Below are 14,194 nucleotides of genomic sequence, written 5' to 3'. Positions count from 1 at the left end.
TCATTTAAAACAACGAGATAGTCAACTGAACCTGTATTTATTTTTAGATAATTGTAAAGTTTAGTTGATTTCACTGTGATTGACGTGAATTTTTCTTGATGGTTATCATGACAGTAATGATGGTAAATAAGGTGAAACATGGAATAATTACCAAAACAGTAATGATAACAGGTAGTCGATAGGACCAAACATTGTAATAATCTGAAATGTAAGGTAAAAATGAAATGTTAGTTGAACTGGAAGAAGGTTCAACTGAAACATAAATTGTTTTCGAATAACTGTTGTAATTCGTATAAGTCAAGCTGAAAAGTTGTGTTGTTGAGAAAATAAATTCCATAGTGCTACTATCTCCTCCTGAATCAATGGTAATGTATGCATTTCCATTAGATTTTGTATTTAATGAAATACTACTCAATGTCAAAGTCTTTCCTGATTCCACATTAATTTCGTAATAAACTTTCGAATAAATCGTATTGGTATAGACATAATTTCCACTGTACATTTGAATGGCTGAACCCTTTGATCCTGAACTACTACTAGCACCTGCAACTGCTGGTGTAGCAGCGATTGCAATATATTGAACATTTGAAAAGCCACTACATGTCAATGCTGTAGATGTAACAGTAGAAACTATCTTTGTAAAGGAATATCCATCAGCTGAGATAAAACATGCAAGAGAACTCTTTAAAATTTGAATTGCATTTCCTTTCACATCTCTAAAAGTATTTCCATCTTGGAATGAATATTGTAAAGTAGCCCCTTTAAAATTAGGAAGAGTAACACCACTGCTACTAACACTAAATGCATACAGTGAAGTATATCCATTAGAATCATAATAAAATCCAGTATAATCAAGTAAGAGTCCATAAGGTATCAATTGTGGAGGAATATTTGGTAAGGAAAGAGTTAGTGCTTCAACTGTTTGAACATTTGAATCAATTTTTAATCGATATTTAAATTCATAAGGTCCAAAGAAATTACTAACATATCCAATAATTGCAATTCCACTATCAACTTTTCCAGCAAATCCAATAATTTTTGAATAACTTGAATTTGATTGAAAACTGGTTGAGTAAACAATATTTGTTGGAATAGAAGCATAGGAATTTGTATCTTTAAAGATATTACCAGACTCTAGTGTATAAATACGCATATTCTGTGGGCTAACGTTCGTAATTCCATTTTGACAACTCAAGTCAAACGAAAGTTCTTCAAAATCCAAATAATCAGCTCTCAATATAATTTCATAAACACCCAGCAAGGAAAATGAAGAGTCAGGAAGAAGATTCTTATAATCAAAAGTTGAATATTTGTTCATTGTGAAAAGTAAAGCTTCGGATAAAGTTCTATTAAATGAAACAATTAAAGAACAAGAATCGGTTGCTTTAGGAAACGAAAAGGAATTTGATGTTGATATGGTAGTGTATGGAAGATTGAAAATTGCAGTTGTACATGAAACCGTGATCAGTGACAGGAGTAAAATTATCAAACTAAACGCCAGTTTCTTGTTTACCATTTTTTTAATATGAAAGATTGCAATTTGTGTGGACAACAATTATTTTTGCTTGTTATTTCCCGCCAACCATCCGTTACTTTTAAAAGCATGATTCAAAAAAAACAAAATTATGAGTTCTTTGTTTGTGGTTAAATCATGGGTTTTCTTCTTAAGTTGATGAAGTAAGAAATATTGCGAACAAAGATATCAAAAAGTAGTGTGGTATTAAATAGTAAAAAGGCAAAAACAAGTCTGATCAGAAATTGGAAATCAGTAAACCATTGATCGGAAGACAATACATCATGAATCATCAATTATTATAAATTAAAAGCCATACCTTCCAAACAAAATGAACAAGTGTTGACAAGCTAGATTCACTTCATACGATCTAGCTTTTTACAATTCAATATTGTGGCCATGTAACAACACTTCACAACAAATTATCATGATGCATATCTCCCTTCGGAACCATCATACCAAAAAAGCTCGAAACATTCGCTTTAAATCAGAATCTTAGTGTCCTTATTTGATAAATATACCATTGGACAATCACAAGATAATAAGAAAAGACAGTACGACATTAAATAACTTATGAAGTAAGGGTGCAAAACTCAATCTAGTCAATTTATCAGTTTAAAAACAAATGGCGTCAAGAGTACATCCAGTTACAAGTTCGACAGTAGCACAACCTCAATTCTCTATTCACCCCAATAGAACCACTAATGATGGTGGTGATAGTAATTCTCAGTTTGGTGGAGGGACTTCTGCCACATCTGGTTCGTATGCTTCCTCCTTGTCAGGGAAAAGCATAGTGAATACTGCAGGAATTAGTTTGTTCTCATTTGTAACCACACTAAGATCCAAAGAGTCATTGATTGGGAAAGAGAATACTTACATGTTCTTTTGGATGATATTCTATCATGCCTATTTGATTTATAATTCAATCATTGTTTCTTCCATTACAACACCTTTGGTGGATGATAACTCAACAACATTGACAAGTGGCATTTCTAACAAGATGTGGGGAGTGATTCCAGGTTGGATTTGGAGAGCTTTGTATTTTCCACTCAATTTGGCCTCTGAATTCTATCCTTATTATCTTATTGTTGCCTTATCTGTGTTGTTTGTTGTTTTACAAATCATGACAGGATTGGCCATTTATTATTGTAAATGGGCATCAAGAAAGGGAGGAAAATTCTTTGAAAAGTTCAAATCATTTGTTTTGAATTCATTGATATTTCAGAGAACCTTTTCCTTATTCATGCTCTCAGTTCATTGTATTTTAATTACTCCAAGTACTTCTTCAATTGGATCACTCTATTACTTTCCAAATGAAGACTTCTCTTCAGTGCTACAAATCATATTTACGGCCATTGCATGCATAGGTATTCTGTTGAATATTGTCCTGACAATGCTTGCAAGTTATTTGACAGTTGAAACAAGTGCTGAATTGAATAGAAAGATTTTATTCTCCATGTATTCAACTTCAACATTCATACTCTTCAATTTGGTAAATCAATTGAGTTTAGTTGCCACCATTCTTTGCACATCTCAATATTCATTCATTGCTTCAATTTTGAAAATTGTCATGAATTTACTATTATTGGTAATCATGTTGAAAACATTGCCATTCTTCAGGAAATGGGAGAATTGTTTATATATTGCCTTCATTTCATTGAAAGCATTCACTCCAATTTCACCATTAATTTTGCAGTTCATTTCAACTTCATTGGACCAACAAGTGATTGGTGGAATTATGACTGTTGTTACTTGTGTACTTGCCATTCTTTCATTCATTCTTGGTTTTATTGGTGCTCACTTTTTCATTTCACGTAAATTGAAATCAATCAGAAATTTAATTTCCAACAAGGCAGATAGTTCAAATATTTTATTAACATTGGATGATTCCAAAAAGAGACAAGACAATTTGGCACTCTTCATTCGATTTTCAATGAATTGCAAATCAGAGCTCAAAACAGAAGAAGGAAGTGATTTTGATTTGGCCAAGCACAGTGTGAATACATTTGTGAAATCAATTGAAAATGTTGATTTGATGATTGTGAGTGCATTATTTGTTTCATTTGGTGGAATTGAGGAATATGATGATTCTCAATCATACAGTATTGGTTTGGCTCTTTTACAAAAAGCTCAAAGAAATTCACCATCACTAGCTCAATTGTTCAACATCATGTTGAGAAATGAAGAGATTGAATATCATGCATTCCATGGAAATAATCTTGAAGTTTTGAGAAAACTTGCAGTGGTTGAAAAGAAAGTCAAATCCTTATCTAGATGTCACAAATCATTCTTCAAAGAATTACTGAATGACAAACCATCCATTGATAAATTGGAGCACATCAATAGAACAAGCTGTTCCATTTACAATGAATGTGACACCATCTATGACAATTTATTGATTGCCAACCGATCCAACAAGACACTTCTCAGATCCTATGCCTCATATTTGGAAAAATACAAATGGGAAATCAATTTGGCAAGAGATTTATTTGAAGAAGCACAGGACAATGATGATGATAAGAAGAATAGATCAACTCTCCAAATATCCAAAGCCCACGAATCATTTCACAAAGGAACTACCTCTAGATTCAGTATAGACTCACAAAGAGCCAACTTGGAAAATTGGGATTCTGTAAGTGTAACTGCCGAGGATAATGAAGATAGAAAAGATCATATCTTGCGCACAGCCATTAACACACCAATGTCAACGGTTGTGTATTCTGTATTGTTTTTCATTTTTTGTGTTGTCTCATTGTCTACTATATGTATTGTTGCTCCAATAGCCTTTTCATTTTCTCAGAGTATTAACCAAAGAATGTCCATGCAAGAGAAAGTATGCTTAATGACATCTGTGCCTTACAAGTTATTGGCACAAATAGGAGCTCTTCAAACCGAGTTCTATTCAAGAGGAAACAATACTGAAAAATTACTCAACTCTACAATTATATACACAAAGACATTGTTAGATACAGTTGGTACTGTCATCTATGCAGGCGATAATAATTTGTTAATGCCTGAAGTTGCTAAGGAATATTTGAAAAATCAGTATGATCTTAAACTTCCTATTGCTAATGAATCACTGGACGGAACAAGCGATATTCCAGGATATAAGTCTACCAATACATCTATTCAATTCTACTTGTCTTCAATATTAACACACGGTAAAACGTTGTTGAAGCAATTTAATAATATTGAGGTGTTAACATCCCATTTAGATGATAATTATCCATACCTATTTCTATTTTACAATAGAATATCCATGTCTCTAGCTTTTAATGGTCTGTGTTCAAAATTTGTTGAAGAAAGTATTGATGTTTTGGAAGCTAATTTTGAGCAATTATGGATTACTGTGATTTCTGTTCTAACCACGTATCTACTAATTGTAATGATTTACTTTTCCATTATCTTTGTGCATGCCAGACGAATAGTCACTGAGCTAAGGGAGGTATTCAGAAGGATTGCAAAAGACGAAGTCGGAAAGGTTTATCACAATTTTGACAAGAAAATTGATGACTCAATAAGCTCGTCTAATTCCTTTTTTAAAATGAGAAATTTAGTAATGATGGGAAGTTTTGTACTCGTCATAATTGTTTGCCTATGTTCCGTCTTGGTTGTTGTAGAGCTACAATCAAATACCAAAAATAGTTCCCAATCTATGAATGTTGTTGGTTCAATCAATGCAGTTTCCCTAAGAACAAGTAGAACCAACTTTAGGTTACTTTGGTACTTTCAAAGAGTAAAGTACCTCACTACTTTGCCTTTGATATTCAATGAGGAAAATAAGCAAGATTTACTTGACTTGAGAACTTACTGGAATTATGTGATTGTGGGTGATGAATCAACATCCTATCAATCAGCCGTTGTTGGAAAATATCAAGATGTAGACTATATATTAGGAGACTTTTGTAACGATACCATTCCTATGGAAGATCCTTGTCATAGTTTGACCATTGCACTGACGGATTATATTACCAAGTCTTTAGATTACAACGAAGTATTCTTTGGGCAACAAAAGAGTATGACACAAATGGTGACTGCTTATTTTACAGACATTTTTTACATAACACAAACAATAACTACCAATTTACAACTTCTTATATCCACCCTTGTAGAACACGAGAAGATTTCAAGTATTGGCCTAACAGCTAGCATGATTGTGTTGTGCTTTGTTGCCACACTTTTATACGCATTGATTTGTTACTCTTCATTGAAAAGATATTGGAAGGAAAGAGCATGTTTGAGAATGATGTTGAATTATGTAAATTTGGAATTGATTGACAATAATTTGATTTTGAAAGATTATGTCATGAGTAATTCTATTCCTTCATCCTCAAAGATAACAAAGTTAATGTCCAAATTTGAGATGAGTTCCGATGAAAAGGAAGACAAGATTGAAATGGTCAAGACTATTTTGAATGGAGGTGTTGATTCTGCCATTATTTGTGATAAGGATGGAAATATCACCATTTTCAACAATTCAGCTGAGGAAATGTTTGGACATTCGAGGTCACAAGTTTTGGGACTCTCCATTCAATCTCTATTCACAGATGAGTATTCTCAAAGAATAACCAAATTAATTTCAACAGGTGAAAGTCATGATGCATTTGAAGCAATGGCTCTGAGAAAGAACAAGACTTCATTCTCCTCAAAAGTTTCAGTTTCAATTTCAATTCATGAAAAGAAGCAAATTTTGATTGTTTTTGTTCGAGATATTACACCTGAAAAGAAACAGAGTATTTTGATTGCAGAGGAAAAGAAGAAGAGTGAAGATTTATTATTGAATATATTGCCAATGTCAATGGCTTCAAGATTGAAAAATGGAGAAGAGAATTTATATGAAAAAGTGAATGATATCACTGTATTTTTCAGTGACATGGTTGGCTTTACAGCTTGGAGTTCAAAATTACAACCAAGTGAGTTGGTACAAATATTGAATTTAATTGTTCAAGGATTTGACAAGTTGACAGAAGTTCACTTGGTTGACAAGATTAAGACCATTGGAGATGCTTATTTCTGTGTGAGTGGTTTACATTCAAGCAAGTCATCGGATCATCCAGAAAGAATGTTGAGATTTGCCATTGAAATCATGTCCTTCTTGAAAAATATCAATCAGAGTAATAACACAGCCATTAATTTGAGAATTGGTCTTCACACAGGAGATGCAGTTGGTGGAGTGATTGGATTTAAAAAGTTTGCCTACGATTTGTGGGGAGATACAATCAATACTGCCTCTCGAATGGAATCAACTTCACTTCCAGGAAGAATTCAAATTTCCAGATCTACCTATGGAAGAGTTTATGATTTATTTGAGTTTGAAGAGAGAATGGTTGAAGTGAAAGGAAAAGGACTTTCTCAAACCTATTTATTGAAGGAGAAACATCATGAAAATCCACTTGGATGTGATCTAGAAGTTTCCTATCATACTCCTTCGAGTTCTAACAAGCTTGTTGAACAAGAACAGCAAGAACTCAAGAATTATTATGAAAATTCTGTAATAGATGAATCTGAAAAGAAATAAATATTCTAAGTGAAAACGGTACCTCATTCAAATTCAAAATCTACGTACCTGTTGTTTACACACTGGTACTGTCAAAATATTATTGCAATTTAACCAAACAAGAATTTGAGCAAAAGGATACAGCGAGCGGGGCTTGAACCCGCGACCTTAAGCGTGTTAGGCTTACGATCTAACCAACTGATCTATCGCTGCTTTCATTCATTATGAACTTTGACTTAATATCTCCTTAATCAATTAATCGATTTTTTTTTTTTTTTCTTTACTGTTTTATGTAGTTTATGTCTAACTTTTCTCACACGTCCTCTCCAATTCGAATCTAATTTATCATTTCCAATTAGAACTGTCAAGCCGACTCCTTCTCTTAATCCAACAACAGCAAAAAGCACAAAATAATAACCACAAAAAATATCTGGATAAAGGAGTATCAAACGTGCTGAAGAGAGTTTCATCATCATTGCAAAGTCTTTTTCAATATTTATACTACTTCTCATCTTGGTATTCTGTAATTTTATATCATCAGCTAATAATAGTTGTTGGAAAAACATTCCGAAGTTTTCATTGTATATTTTTCAATTTAAAAAGAATTAAAATGTTGAATGATGTTGACTATAATCTCATTTGTAAATTATTGGTGGTTGGAGACTCATCGGTAGGAAAAAGTTGTATGCTTTTAAGATATTCTGATGATAGATTTCTAGAGGTAGGTGTTTTTCATCGTTAATGAATTGGAAAATAATACTTGATGATTAAAATTAGAATCATATGGCAACGTAAGTTTGATTTCAAACCGAAGAAATTTAAATAGCGATCACAATTATCGTAATAGTATTGGAGTTGATTTTAAATTAAAAAAGGAGAGTGTTGGAAATTACAAAGCTAAAATTCAAATTTGGGATACAGGGTATGTAATATTCAAAATTATATTCGGAATATTAAATAATTTGAACAGTAAGATTAATGAAAAAGTCATTAGATAATTGAATAACGTTTTATTATCATCAATCTAAATAGCTGGTCAAGAGAGATTCCGTAGTATTACTGCAGGTAAGTTTCATATTGTACATGACCTAATTGAACCTCAACTTATCACAGGTTATTACAAGGGTGCACAAGGAATTTTAATAGTGTTTGATGTGACAAATCGTGAATCATTTGAACATGTTAAGAGTTGGTATGAGGAAGTAAAGCAAAACACACAAGAAGGTATTTGCATTGTTTTGTGTGGTAATAAGGCAGATATGGAAAAGGACAGAGTTGTTTCAACAGCTGAAGGTGAAAGTTTAGCAAATCAATTGGGAATTCCATTCTTTGAAACATCAGCTAAGAATGACTATAATATTCATGTTGCATTCCGAAAATTGATTGAAACATGTATCAAACACCAAACATTAGGAAAGAAGAGCAACACTCCTGGTGTCACTACCTTGGATGAAGAAAAGAAGAGTTCTGAACATGGATGTTGTGGATTCTAAATCATCATTATGATAATTTGTAAATATTTAAGTAACAACAATATGAGAGCAAGAGTGAGCACAATTTGAAGTGATTCAATTTTCAAATCTTACAACTTGACAGTAAACACAAATATTATTTTTGAATTCAATGATTTACAACAAAATTTACTCGTTTAATGTACACATTAGACATTGTAATTGGTAAAATTACAAAAATTAAGGCATTAATTTACCAATCAAGAGGCAAATTAGAGCTACTGCAATTATTCCTATGAGTGAGTAGCCATTCTTTTCATCAAATTCTAAGGTTGAACGATTTCCAAGGGATGATTCCAATACAGAGACATCAACTCTCTTCTTAGCTCTTTCCTTTTCTAAATTTTGTTCACTTTCTCTCAATCTTTCATTGAGACTATCAATGGTGAGCTCGCATTCCTTCACTCTTTGCTCTGAGGTTTTTAACTTGTTAATAATTTGATCATATTCCTTTTCCAATCGATTATATTCTTCCTTGTACAATTCCTCCAGTCCTTTTGATGTTTCAGCTTTTTGTTGTGTCTTTTGTTGTACAATTTTTTCAGAACTACTCTTTAACTTTTCCAATTTGTTTGATTCTTCATCAGCGATAGGAGAGGCCAAATCATTGGAAGTAGATTTGACAATAGTTGGTGATTGTGTTGTTACAGGGCTCTTTTCGGTTTCAGTAGGGGTTTCGTAATATTGTTTTGGAAGTTCAAAGTTTCTTGGAGATTCAAAAATGAGTTCAGAGAGTGGTGAGGTAGCAGAAACAACTGTCTCTAGCTTGGCTTCTGTTGATACAGGAATATTAAATTGAGGCTTGTGTTTGGAATTATTAATCTCAATTTGTTTCTTGACAGCTTGAGAAAATTGATCAATTGGAAAACCATCAAAAATATCAACAGATGATTGAGATTTCTTTACAGTAATTGATCCATCTTCATTATTGCTTACTGTGAATCCTGTTGGAGGAGCCTCAAAACGACAAGAAATCTTTTGTTTGACAACTCTTCGTTCTTCAGCTTCTTTGAACAATTCATCAACTTGATCCTCCATTTCTGGTTTGTAGTATTGAAGTGCCAGTGATTCCACTCTAAATTTATCTCCCTTCTCATCAGTTGTAACTGGTTTTTGCATGGTAATTTCAACTTGAGCTGTTCCATTGGGTGGAGCAATACCCTTCTTTGGTTTTACAATATATCTGTTAGGGCATGTTGTTTTTAATTTATAGGCCGTATATTTGTCTGTTCTATTGTAGAGTGTAATGCAACAAGTAATCAATCTCTTTGAAGGAGCTATATTCATCATGTTATTATCATGCATGTTAAATTGTTAAACTACTTACGAGGGAAATACAAGTGATTTGGTGAAATGACAAATAAATCACCTTGTTTTCTGTAGACTTTGTACAATTCTCCTGGAGTGAGAGCATTCTTACATGTTTGAATCTTGACTGTTAATAACCCACTTTCCTTTAAATTTTTGATCTCTTCCAAGCCCTTAATAAAAGAAATAATGGGATGGAATGCCGATATTAACGAACACGATCGGAAATTAATTTGTTCAATTATTCACTCCAAAATAAATTAAAAACATACTCCAATATATTCATCATTGAAAAAAACGTGTGGTGGTTTCAAATCTCCAACAATTTTCTTCATCAAAGCGATCAAGTATGGTTTTCCTTCAACTTTAATCTCAGATACATCACCTCCACTTTGTTCAACAATTTCCTTAATTTTTAAATAATCAGTATCATTACCCAATTCTTTTTGTGTAAATATATAAATTCTTCCTTGATAATCCTTTATCTTTTTCTGTTTATTATTTGCAGAAGATGATGATGGAAGCATACCACTCGTTGGTACACCAAGAATATTTGAGGGCATTTTTTTGAATGATTGTTCTTATGCGTTTGTAACTGCTAAGAGAAGCAGGACATTGGTTAATTCTCTCTTCCGATTCGGGCGCAATTGGAGGATTTAGTTGGAAGCAAGTGCTTTTTCAGCAACAACGTGGACAAGAAGTGAATGATTTTTATTATTTCTCTTCGATTGGAGAGAAGGAGGAAACTGTTGAATTGGAGAATGATCGTTGAGAAGAGAGTAGAAAGGAATTGTTAAAGAAATTTGTTATTGATGGTTTTATTAATATTTGTTGTTCTTGTTCATCTGTGATACTTGTTGTGAGCAGAGGAGGAGAAGAAGGATGTTATCAATGATGATATTACTACTATTTAGCTATTGACGATTTGCTAAATCGGAATGGATATAACAATAATTTAAAAAATCCAAGGTATTAATCACAATCACACAGTTCATAAAAATAATGTTTCCAAATCATTAAAGAGAAAGAAGCAATACTGCTATGGTTCTCAATATTGGTGCAGCAATAATTATCAAGCCATTCTTGTCTTTGAAGCCAATGTTGTTTTTTTGCTTGCTTTAATTTTTAACGAGTATTTTTTCATTGTAAACTACACCACCTCAAAGTCATCCAGAAATTTTTAAAACTTTGTTGAAAAAAAAAATCAGAAAATCGTAGGTATCACCTTGTCGTTAATTTTGCTGAACAAATATAATTCTTTTATTCACCACAACTCATCATAATAATAACAACATCAATAGACAATGGTCCAAAAAGTCAAAGCTTTCGAATTGAGAGATAAGTCCAACGAAGACCTCAAGAAGCAATTGGATGCTATGAAGCAAGAACTCTTCCAATTGAGAGTCCAAAAGGTCACTGGTGCTTCCACTGCCAACCTCTTGAACATCAAGGTCGTCAGAAAGAATATTGCTAGAATTAAGACTGTTATCGTCAGTAAGCAAAGAGATGAATTGAAGAAGGTCTATGAAAAGTCCAAGTTCAAGCCAAAGGATTTGAGAGTTAAGCAAACCCGTGCCTTCAGAAGATCCCTCAAGACTTATCAATTGAAGAAGAAGTTGTTGAAGACCCAAAAGAAGGAAGCCAACTTCCCAGTTAGACGTTTCGCTGTTACCATGCAATAAATTTTCATAAACCATAAAATATATTCAAAAAGTACCACTGTTCATTCTTATTTTTAATATTGATATTACAAATAGTAAACCTTGAGCTTATGCTTTTCCTTGTTCGATCACATTCTGGTAACCTCCAATCAAGATTGATTACGAAGGTCTTCCTATCACGTTCTAATAACAATTAAAATAAAAATGAGCGCACTCACAACCTCACCATGTTGGAAGACAAACTTCTCTGCCGTTCTGGAGAAGAGGAACCAAGAGGAGAGTAAACAATTTAGTAATTTGATTCAACAATGTGAGTTTTTGTCACTAAACTAGTAATTCATAGTATTCCGATCAATTTTTTACTATTTTTAAATAATTTTGATCTTTCATCATCTCTTCATTCCTCTGATCACGATCAACAAAAACAATTATTTTCTAAATCATAACAATAATCATTTCCAACACAGATGAAAGTATTTGTACAGAATTGAGAAAAACCAGAAAATTACATCAAACAACAAAGGAGAAATTAACTTCCATTCAAGCCGAAAATGATATTTACAAGGAAGAATTATCCAAGTTAAAGTCTGGAGCACCAACATCAATGTCTGTGCCATCATCACCAGGATCAAGTGGTGTATCCTCTGCAAGAGTCAAGGAATTGGAAGAAAAGGTGTATTGCCTTCAAGAAGAGTTGACATCAGCTTTTAGAGCAAAGGTTGAATCATCTCAAACTATTCTTGATTTGAATAATGAAGTCAAGAGATTGAAGAATCAAGAACAAGATCAAAAGATTCAGTATGTATCATTTCTAAGAGCTATCAAATTCTTACCAACATAATTCGTTTCAAATTTGTGAAATTTTAGATATGAAAAATTAATGATTGAATTGGAAACTGCTAGAGAAAATAGTAGATTGTTGGAAGAAAGACTTCAAAAGAAGGAAAGTGGCATTGAAGTATTGAGAAATGAAAGAGATACCATTCTCAATGAATTGAGAGAAAAGGATAAAAAACTTGAGGAATTAACTGAAGAAAACAAAAAGATGGTCAATCACGTTGTGGAACAAAAGCAAAAACAAGTTGACTCTATGAATCAAGTCAATGAATTGTACAAGACTGTCATGCAACAAAAACAACAACTTCAAACATTGCAAGCAAAATACAAGACTGGAAATTTGGATACTTCAGTGGATGGAACTACTGGTTCTGCTGGTTCAGTTTCCACACCACCAGGTCCAGAAGATAACCTTCCACCAAAGGATAGAAGAGACTCTGGATTCTTCTCATTCTTTGATAAGATTAGAAATGTTGGATCTTCTCAACAACAAGGAGGTCAAGCAGGTTTACCAACTTCGATGAACATCAATACTCCTTCAACAACCACTAATAATGCTGAAAAGATATTGATCACTCCTCCAAAGACAGTTGTCTGTAAACAAATTATTGATACTCAAATTAATAGTATTGACTTTTCAGAGGATACTCACAGTGTCGCTATTGCTTGTAGTGATAAGACTATTAGAATTTTCAATTCCAAATCAGGAAATTTCACAACTACCCTTCACGGATCTACTGACAGTGTAATCAAGGTGAAATTTAGCAGTGTTGGTCAATTGGCTCTTGGTGCTTGTGCTGATTCAATTTGTAGAATTTGGAATTTGGGAAATGATCGTGTAAGACACACACTCACTGGTCACACTAAAAAGATTTACGGAGCTGACTTTTCACCAGACTCTAAGAAGGTTGTTACTGGAGCTCACGACAGAACTATCAAATTCTGGGAACTCCAATATGGTACCTGTGAAAAGACCTTGTTGACTTGCAAGTCCAGTGTCAATGATGTAGAAGTTTCCAGAGGTGACACTATTGCTAGTGCTCACTTTGATTCAGCTGTTAGATTGTGGGATATGAAGTCATTTAAACTCATTTCTGAAATTGAGAGAGCTCACGATGGCCAACAAGTTACCAGTGTCAGTTTCTCAAAGGACGGCACTAAATTGTTGAGTAATGGTAAGGACAACTTGCTCAACATTTATGATTTGAGAATGACTCAAAAGGTTCTCGATACCTTGAAACATACTGACTATAAGAATACCATTGCTTACAATAAGGCATGCTTCTCTCCTTGTGGTGAATATTGTGCCGCTGGAGGCACCAATGGTAAATTATTCATTTGGTCTTTGACTCCTCAAACAACAAAGGCTATGGGATCAGCTGTTCTAGTTGTGAATGGCCATTCCAGTTCTATTACAGGTGTTACTTGGAATATTGATGGTTCTCAAATTGCTTCATGTGGTTTAGATAAGGGTCTCTTTATCTATGAATAAAGTTATTTGATTACTTTGATTTTTAATGAAAGAATAATCAATTCTACTTGTTTATTTTTTGAATTTCCTTAATTGCTCTATCCAAAATGACAGCAGCACTGATAGAGTTTAGTTTCATCTTGTCTTGCTTTTTCATAGTATCAATATCTTGCTTGTATCGTTTGAAGGCATCCATGACTCCCATATTGTGATTGGCATTTGTTTTCTGATCTACCAAGTGAATGTAAGATTCAAACGAGGATCTGCTTTCATCTTGTAACAGTATTGGCATTGAGTAGAGAAAATCGCCAGAAATTATCATATTATTTAAAACTGTGAGTAACTCATCAGATGAACTATAATTCGTTTGATAACCTGCCACAATTCCTTTCACTT

At 33.2% G+C, this 14,194-nt stretch overlaps 6 protein-coding genes and 1 non-coding gene across 7 annotated transcripts; 4 read left to right on the top strand and 3 right to left on the bottom strand.

The window, feature by feature from the left end:
* Window positions 1-70: 70 nt before the first annotated feature.
* On the bottom strand, window positions 71-1,516 carry NAEGRDRAFT_68775 (uncharacterized protein; the record flags this gene model as incomplete). Its single annotated transcript, XM_002676021.1, has 1 exon — window positions 71-1,516. One exon carries the CDS (start codon window positions 1,514-1,516, stop codon window positions 71-73), a length of 1,446 nt encoding a protein of 481 aa, XP_002676067.1.
* A 622-nt stretch (window positions 1,517-2,138) lies between these two features.
* FM180 (uncharacterized protein) lies at window positions 2,139-7,031 on the top strand (the record flags this gene model as incomplete). The annotated part of the gene is made up of 1 exon (XM_002676098.1): window positions 2,139-7,031. The coding sequence occupies one exon, from the start codon at window positions 2,139-2,141 to the stop codon at window positions 7,029-7,031; it is 4,893 nt and encodes a 1,630-aa protein (XP_002676144.1).
* A 118-nt stretch (window positions 7,032-7,149) lies between these two features.
* On the bottom strand, window positions 7,150-7,223 carry NAEGRDRAFT_t376. Its single transcript has one exon. It is a non-coding gene; the product is annotated as a tRNA-Val (tRNA).
* A 397-nt stretch (window positions 7,224-7,620) lies between these two features.
* On the top strand, window positions 7,621-8,503 carry NAEGRDRAFT_34455 (rab family small GTPase; the record flags this gene model as incomplete). The annotated part of the gene is made up of 5 exons (XM_002676097.1): window positions 7,621-7,731; window positions 7,788-7,801; window positions 7,858-7,936; window positions 8,054-8,075; window positions 8,124-8,503. The coding sequence occupies 5 exons, from the start codon at window positions 7,621-7,623 to the stop codon at window positions 8,501-8,503; spliced, it is 606 nt and encodes a 201-aa protein (XP_002676143.1).
* Window positions 8,504-8,640: 137 nt separating this feature from the next.
* On the bottom strand, window positions 8,641-10,392 carry NAEGRDRAFT_80113 (major sperm protein-like protein; the record flags this gene model as incomplete). Its single annotated transcript, XM_002676020.1, has 3 exons — window positions 8,641-9,798; window positions 9,849-10,002; window positions 10,102-10,392. The coding sequence occupies 3 exons, from the start codon at window positions 10,390-10,392 to the stop codon at window positions 8,702-8,704; spliced, it is 1,542 nt and encodes a 513-aa protein (XP_002676066.1). The 3' UTR covers window positions 8,641-8,701.
* A 741-nt stretch (window positions 10,393-11,133) lies between these two features.
* NAEGRDRAFT_34422 (uncharacterized protein) lies at window positions 11,134-11,511 on the top strand (the record flags this gene model as incomplete). The annotated part of the gene is made up of 1 exon (XM_002676096.1): window positions 11,134-11,511. One exon carries the CDS (start codon window positions 11,134-11,136, stop codon window positions 11,509-11,511), a length of 378 nt encoding a protein of 125 aa, XP_002676142.1.
* Window positions 11,512-12,847: 1,336 nt separating this feature from the next.
* On the top strand, window positions 12,848-13,843 carry NAEGRDRAFT_37014 (autophagy related protein; the record flags this gene model as incomplete). Its single annotated transcript, XM_002676095.1, has 1 exon — window positions 12,848-13,843. One exon carries the CDS (start codon window positions 12,848-12,850, stop codon window positions 13,817-13,819), a length of 972 nt encoding a protein of 323 aa, XP_002676141.1. The 3' UTR covers window positions 13,820-13,843.
* Between the last annotated feature and the right edge of the window lie 351 nt (window positions 13,844-14,194).

Source organism: Naegleria gruberi, assembly GCF_000004985.1.
Source record: "Naegleria gruberi genomic scaffold NAEGRscaffold_30, whole genome shotgun sequence".
NCBI lineage: Eukaryota > Heterolobosea > Eutetramitea > Acrasida > Naegleriidae > Naegleria > Naegleria gruberi.
The sequence above is the reverse complement of the archived record's forward strand: the minus strand, read 5'-3'. Positions and strand labels throughout refer to the sequence as shown.